General features: G+C 31.1%; 2 protein-coding genes across 2 annotated transcripts; both read right to left on the bottom strand.

The window, feature by feature from the left end:
• Positions 1-4,722: 4,722 nt before the first annotated feature.
• On the bottom strand, positions 4,723-5,340 carry LOC140175610 (uncharacterized). The gene has a single exon (XM_072204136.1). The coding sequence runs from the start codon at positions 5,338-5,340 to the stop codon at positions 4,723-4,725; it is 618 nt and encodes a 205-aa protein (XP_072060237.1).
• A 28-nt stretch (positions 5,341-5,368) lies between these two features.
• Positions 5,369-7,180, bottom strand: LOC140175609 (uncharacterized). The gene is made up of 4 exons (XM_072204135.1): positions 6,865-7,180; positions 5,873-6,769; positions 5,629-5,770; positions 5,369-5,438 (listed from the first exon to the last, which is right to left on the bottom strand). The coding sequence occupies exons 1-4, from the start codon at positions 7,178-7,180 to the stop codon at positions 5,369-5,371; spliced, it is 1,425 nt and encodes a 474-aa protein (XP_072060236.1).
• Between the last annotated feature and the right edge of the window lie 908 nt (positions 7,181-8,088).

The following is an 8,088-nucleotide window of genomic DNA, read 5'->3' as shown; positions in this document are numbered from 1 at the left end:
AATCGAGAAAGAGATTGAAAAGGAGGAGAATTGAACTATAGCTCACATATACCTCTTGAACACCGGTGGTAACGTCTGCTATCCAAAACGGAGAAATCAAGATGGAGAATTAGGTATGCTTGACACAGAGAGACAGAGGAACGTTTGGGAGAAGGAACAGACGGAAGGAATAGAACAATACCCTTATGGTGGGATCGAATGGAATCGAACAGATATCCATAGCTTCTGTGCATGTGACCAAAACCCAGGTGAGAAGCCGAAGACTCAGTTAAGGATGGGGGTGGCGACATGATGCGTCCGATCGAGATTATGTTAGGGATGGAGGAGATGGGCTGCGCTAGTAATGTGGTTTAGGGATCCCTCATCAAGTGAAATTGATCAGTTTTGTAAAAAAAAAATTAGAATCACTCAAATTATCTAACTTTAATTACGTTTATGTTTGGATTGAGATCATTATATTAATAAAAACAAAATCCTGCAACCAAATGTTCTTAGACTGATAGTAAAAAAAATTATCAATACTACTAAATATTTAATTTTTTATTGTATACAAATTCGATGTATTAAAAAAATAATCTGACTTAATTTTTGTAAAAAACAAATATTTGGTTCATCTGTTAAAAGAGATAGCTTTTAAGTAAAAAGAAAAAAGAACAAAATCAAAGAGATACGTTTTAAGTAAAAAGAAAAAAGAGCAAAATCAATTGAGATCTAGATAAATTAACCAAATTATATAAAGAGATGGGAAAGAAAATTGATATATGATGTTATAAAAAAATTACTACTAATAATATATTTATTACTTAAATAAATATCTCAGAAATAACAAAAATAAAATAAAATTGTATGGATAGAGTCTAATTTAGATTAGAATAAAATTTTTTTATGACAGATTAAAATCAAACTTGCATTGGTATCATCTGACTGTTCTTTCTATAAAAAGATAAATACTTATTTTTTATTAATAAAATCATCATATTTTATTTTTATTGATATATCAAGAATATAGTTTTTTTCTTTTTTTTGGAAAAAAATAATATTAAATTTAAAAAAGTAAATAATCAAGCTTTTTAATAAAATTTAATATTTTTAAAACCACATAGTAAAGTAACATTTTGATATCGGATAAAACAATTATATATAAAAGATGGCTTTTTAAACAAAAAAAAGGAATCAAAATAAAATATGAAAATATGAACTATCAATTTTATCCACCAAAGAAGAGGGTATATTTTAAATGAGCACAACAATTATGTGCTTACAAAACATACCATATTTATCTAGACCATTAGATTATATTAGATAGAAATCAAAGGTTAATATAAAAGAAAAATATTGATAGACTCTAATAAATACATAACATTTTATAGCATAATTAAGTACTTTAAATGTCAATACTCTAATACAAAATCTTTTGTAATACAAAGAATTTGTATCAAATTTAAGAGTAAAAAAATATTAAAGTCGTCCAAAATTATTTGAACCCAAATAAAATATTTAAAATATTAGACATCAAATTAGAATTTGGCCTAAATATTAAAATCAAAATAATAATAAAAAAACAGAAGACAGAACGCACCAAGAAAAACGGTTACATAAAACCTGGATGATCATTTTAAAATAATTATCATTGATGATATTTTTTCTTAACGGGTAACTATTAAATTATTTAGGAATAAATTTTTACGTGTTCAACTATTAAAAATTAAATTAGAAAAGCATATTCTAACTTGCATTTTCTTATTTCCTACAAATTATTATGTAAATAGGTACCAAGAAAAATTGATATATCACATTATAAAGAAGTTACTAATAATAATATATATTACTTAATATATATTACATCATAAAGAAGTTGATGCGTTTTTCTTATTTCCTACGTTTTGAAGTAAAATGAAATATTTAAAATATTAGACATCAAATTAGAATTTGGCCTAAATATTAAAACAAAAAAAAAATAGAACACAGAAAGCACCAAGAAAAATTGATACAGGCAACCCAACTGATCATCTTAAAATAATTATGATTGATGATATTTTTTCTTAACAGGTAATTATGAAATTATTTTTGAATAAATTTTTACGTGTTTGACTATTAAAAATTAAATTTAAAAGGTGTTTTTATAATAATTAATCTAATTCATCATATTTGTATACACCATTAGATTATATTAGATAGAAATCAAAGGTTAATATAAGAGAAGAACATTGATAAACTCTAATAAATACATAATATTTTAGTGCATAACTAAATACTTTAAATAACAATACTATAACACAAAATCTTTTAAATAGTAATAGAATCTTTTATTTTGAAACAATTAAATAAGAAATACATAAAAACAAAATAGTTGAAAAAGGGAGCTTGCGTGAACGAATCACAAGAAAAGACAGCTAACGGCAAAAGCAGAGAGAAGCAGCTGCACGATTCCTAAGCAGAACCCACATTGGAGGAGAACGTACACCTTAGATGTGTGGAGGCCTGAAACGCGGAGAGCTCTCCACACTAAATATGAAACCACATCATATTTCAGAAACTATCAAGTTAACTAGACTACTCAAAATTTAGTTGATTTTGGAGTACTAACGTTTAAGATATCTCGTACAGAAAAAAAAAGCATTACAAAAAACTTTTGGTTATTATTCTTTTCTAAGACAAAGTGTTTGTATCAGATTTAAGAGTGAAATAATATTAAAGTTGTCCAAAATTATTTTAAACCAAAATAAAATATTTAAAATATTAGATATCAAATCAGAATTTAGGGTAAATATTAAAATAAAAATAATAATAAAAAAATAGAAGACAGAAGGCACCAAGAAAAATTTATACATACAACGTGGATGATCATTTTAAAATAATTATGATTGATGATATTTTTTCTTAACGGATAACTATTAAATTATTTTTGAATAAAATTTTACGTGTTCAACTATTCAAAATTAAATTAGAAAGGTATATTCTAACTTGTATTTTTTATTTATTACAAATTATGTAAACAAGTGCAACGAAAATTCAAACATGACATAATATAAAAGTTACTACTAATAATATATATACTTAAATATATATCTTAGAAATAACAGAAATAAAATAAAATTGTATCTACAAGGTCTAATTCAGATTAAAATAATTTTTTATAACATTAAAGTCAAATTTGCATTGGTATCATCTGACTTTTCTTTGTATAAAAAAATAAATAATTATTTTTCATTAATAAGATGTTCATATTTTATTTTTATTAATATATTAACAATATAGTTTCTTTCTATTTTTTTTGAAAAAAATAATATTAGATCTAAAAAAGTAAATAATCAAGTTTTTTAATAAAATTTAATATTTTCAAAAAGATACATAATATATGGAAGAACAACATTATATATGCAGAAGACATTTTCAAGGGAAAATAACGCAGGACCATCATACCAACTCGGTGTCACAACACCCATTCTTTTCTCAATGAAGTTATTAAATTCAGCGCAAACAACTTTATGTCTATGAAATGAAGAGATGAAATATAAAATAGTTTTGATTAAAAAAATACAAAAATAAAGTTAAACAATATAACAAACAATTCAAATAGATTAGTGAATGAGAATGAAAATGGGAATGCAAAACTCGAATAGGAGAGGGTGTATCTATAAACCCACTTTGTTGGAAAAACTCTACCAATCACATCACCACTGAAAAAGTAGATTAGGTAGAAACCCCATACGTAAACAATGATTCACAAAACTATAAATTACACAGATAAGATTCAAAAATATAATAAAAAACTACATTATATCTTATCAAAAACTTCCTTAAATACAACATTTTCAGTCTGGGCAGAATCAACTAATCCTTCATCACAAAGTAAAATCTTAAAACCATTTCTATTCCTAACTTGGGAAAGAGCCACATAAAGTTGACCGTGAGAAAACACAGGACGACACAAGAACAAACAAACTGTTGATAATGTCTGACCCTGGCTTTTGTTGATTGTCATCGCAAAAGACAGAGAAACCGGAAATTGACGGCGTTGGAATTTAAACGGTATAACCATATCACTGGGAATCATATTCATTCTAGTGATAAAATCTTTATCCCCAACATTGCTACCTGAAACAATATCCGCACCGATTACATTTGTCCCTAGATCTCGCACAACAAGTCGAGTCCCATTACACAAACCCCTAGCCGGATCAATATTCCTCAAAAAAATAATAGGCACGCCTATTTTCAACTTCAATGAATGATTAGGTAGACCAGAACACCTAATCTGATTCAAGAATTCAACATTTATCTAATCAACATAAACATCAGAATAGGCATCACTACCACATATCGAATCAGCACTGAGATAATTTTTCTCCTCACCGGGCAACAAGTCAACTATATAATTGTTTATCTCTTCAACATTGTCGACAGTCGGAGCGAGTATTACCCTATCTTGGAAAAAACTTGGATCACGAAAACTCTGAACCAAATTCGGATAGATTGTATTTGCAATATATTCCACTGGATTTTCCAAGACAGGATTGATTATATCAGAAGGAATATCAACAAAAAGTTTATCATTGACCACTGTTCCACATCGACCTTCACCGATTTGAAGTATCCAATCTGAAAACGAACTTAACTCCCGAGCAATTGATTGTTCTGATCCGATTGCTAACCTCATATTTTTTGTCAGTCGCAAAACTTCGTAGTATTTCCAAACGACAGAAGAATTTATGGAAGCCATCACAATCTCATCACGCGAACCTTTTGGAATAACTGGCAAGACCTGCCTAAAATCACACCCAGAATGACCACCTTCCCACCAAAAGGTAAATCTTTATTCCTATCAGAGACCGAAACCATTATATCACACAACGTCCTATCGAGCGCTTCAAATGCTAATTTGTTAGTCATCGGTGCCTCATCCCAAATAATCAAATCGGCCAATCGAAATACCTCAGCTTTTGGACTATCTTTCTTAATCTGACAAACAGTGTCTTCAGTCAGCTCAACAGGAATATTGAACATAGAATGCGCCGTCTTACCACCAGGTAACAATAGAGAAGCAATACCACTAGAAGCAACATTTATAATAATATTTTTCTCAGATCGTAATCTAGTTGATAAAACTCTGTATAAAAAAGTTTTTCCAGTGCCACCAAACCCGTACGCAAAAAAGAATCCATGCCTCTTATTCGAAACACAGTCAATAATTTTATCATACACCACCCTCTGTTCTTCATTTAACTTTAAGATATTTGCATCGTGCTCACGAGACAAAGAAACAGTATCATATTGCAACTCATGCAACAACATTAAATTGCTAAATTGGGAGACTAAAAAGTTATTAGGAACCGGCATGCCAGCATAATTTCTCAATGATTTTCCATTACTCTGCAATAGTTTCTAAATCTCCAACAAACAAAATGTTTGCAACTCGTCCTGACTCATAGTTAGATCTACATTTAACGATAATTAATAAATATTAGCACCATAATATCATTTCTCTACTGTGTGCATGCATCTGTGCCTACCTGTCATGTAATAAATTCATGATGAACAAAAATTTTACCAGGATATTGCAGCTCATGTCTTCTACGGTAAAGAATATCATTAGATAAATAAGCCCAAGTTTGCTCCCAAACTGACAGAGGTCTTCCCATGGAACCAGATAGCAACAACATCACAAAAAACCTCCTTAGCTGTGTAGCTGATGCTAACTCGGTGACTTCCTTAATAGCGAAAACATACTCCTTATCATCTATCAAGAATCTCATGGCGGAACATGCCTCTTGAAATGTATCATAAGTCACACCATTCACGATTCTTATACTTCGAAAACTGGTACAACCTCTCTACACATTCAAAAGCATCCGCATGTAGAAAATTTCACCGGATGAGGGATGAGCAAAACTCAATCTTCCAATTGAGAATCCCCTCTGTCTTGGCTTCCACTCCTTGCTATTCAAACAATAGACAAATTTGCCTGGATATTCAACATATGTTAGAGACCGCCCCTCCGGGAACCGTCTGTTGGCCATCATCCAACCCGTAAACATGGTCAGCAAATCTTTGTTGCGCAAATAAATATGAGTAGTGCTATCAGCATCATCGAATATAACATGTTGCTGGTTCGGCAAGTGAAAAGTCAACCTTTGTACCGACGGCCATCTTTGATGAATATCATAAGTAAAAATTCTCCACATGGATTCAGACGGTGACAAATAACGACAATCGTAATACTGTTTGATCTCATCAACCACCTGAGAAGATTCACCAACATCATATGTTTCTCCAACAGTTGCAGTCACCCAATCCAGACCCTTATTAACATATTTAAAAATATACTTAATGATGTTTGACTTGTTACAAAACTCAAGATTTATGTGAGCTTGATATTTCATTAACAACAGTGGATTATAAAGCACAACAAATCTGTTGTCAATATCGACATTTTTGATCTTCACTGTGATAACCATATTACGACGTCTATATATTGGATAGCCATCATCATCAAAGCTCGTTTGGTCAACGAATCTTTTCGGATAAAATTTTGAGCACTTACCATCTTTCATGCAAGGAGAACTCAGTCTAAGTCGACCGTAGGGACCATGGATCATGTACTTGGTGACGACATTATAAATAGATGGAAATTTCTGGGGATTGGGTAGCTCGGCACAGATGAATTCATCAACAATTTCAACACTTTGTAAGTTGCTTTTCCCGTTAAGCCAGAGTAACATGTGTGCATGCGGTAGACCTCTTTTTTGGAACTCAATAGTATACATACCTAAAAAATACAAAAAACATCCAAAAAAAGCCAGACAACTACATGTCTGAAGACGACAGACATAAATTGAAATGCTAAGCGAGAAAAGAACATACCTGCATTAACTGGACCAAAAAACACACCTTCCTTGAGATCACTAAGGAGGCACTTCAACTTGGTATGAAAGACACGACAAGAGATATCAACACAATCAGCGATGGGAATTCGCTCTCGCTCTGTGAATCGCTGAAATTCAAGCCAATTTGGATTACACGTAATAGTGAGGAATAAATTTGGATAGCCAAAATAATGTTTACAAATTGCCATAGCATCCCGACAACGGTTAAACCTATAACGTCTACCACTAGTGAAGGAAGAAGGCAAAATAATTCGTGTCCCAATTGAAGAAGCCTCATCATCGCCACGACGCATAGCCTCTTCTATTCCTTGAAGGACTTCTCCTCTAATTGTACTTTGCTTCATTCAAATCTCATACAACCTCTGGGACTCAATCATGGTGAAACAATCAACAACAAATTGTTGAAATAACTGCCTACACTTGTGAATAATTCCATCTTCGTGCTCCCTAATCTGGAGATGAAAACATATGAATTCCCTGAGGGAAACTCTTGTTCTCCTTCTAGGAACATATCCAGGCTGTTCCCCTCGATAACCAATGTTCAGCTGATAACCATCCTCGCCATATGGAAACAACAGAGGATACTGTAAGGGCCAATACAGAGCATGAGTTTCATATATACGTTGCAACCGACCACCAGTAGATCAAACAATAATATCACGACCATGGTCCGACGAATCAAAATCTCCAACAATCAAAGGAGCAACTTCATTGCAAGAGGGAGCACTATACATTCTTCGATCAACGTTCCTTTGTGAATACAACTTCAATGAGAAAATCTCATATGGATGACACTGATAGAATTCTCTAACTCTTTGAAATGACTGTGCTATGACATTATGAGTATCGATCATTTGCAACAACTCAGTTATCAATTCTTTATCTATCTCAGATGTTTGCCTAAAACAAATATACATTAACCATAAAAAATATATTTAAAAACCACATAAAATACAATTGTAATATATTTTGATATATAATTATTAGCAAAAAATTACTAATAACATATTATAACTGGAACAAAACACAATATAACTATGAAGTCACAGCTATAAACCTGTTTTCCAATACAAATAACACTAAAACATCAGAAAAATACAACAAAAAGGCTAAACAACAAAATTTCAAACACACATACCCAAAGATTCGATGCCTATGCATTATCTCATGCTGAGTGTCGTATATATATATATATATATAT

This window comes from Arachis hypogaea, chromosome 10 (genome assembly GCF_003086295.3).
Source record: "Arachis hypogaea cultivar Tifrunner chromosome 10, arahy.Tifrunner.gnm2.J5K5, whole genome shotgun sequence".
In the NCBI taxonomy this organism is placed as follows: Eukaryota; Viridiplantae; Streptophyta; class Magnoliopsida; order Fabales; family Fabaceae; genus Arachis; species Arachis hypogaea.
This window is presented reverse-complemented; position numbering and strand designations above follow the sequence as displayed.

Bases quoted from the DNA above. Each gene is read 5' to 3' on its own strand.
- LOC140175609 (XM_072204135.1), bottom strand. From the start codon at position 7,180: ATGCGTCGTGGCGATGATGAGGCTTCTTCAATTGGGACACGAATTATT. The intron at 5,771-5,872 runs GTGAAATTTTCT...ATACATTTCAAG, and splicing joins TTTTGCTCATCCCTCATCCG to AGGCATGTTCCGCCATGAGA. The intron at 5,439-5,628 runs GTCAGTTTGGGA...CGTTAAATGTAG, and splicing joins GGTTCCATGGGAAGACCTCT to ATCTAACTATGAGTCAGGAC.
- LOC140175610 (XM_072204136.1), bottom strand. From the start codon at position 5,340: ATGCCGGTTCCTAATAACTTTTTAGTCTCCCAATTTAGCAATTTAATG.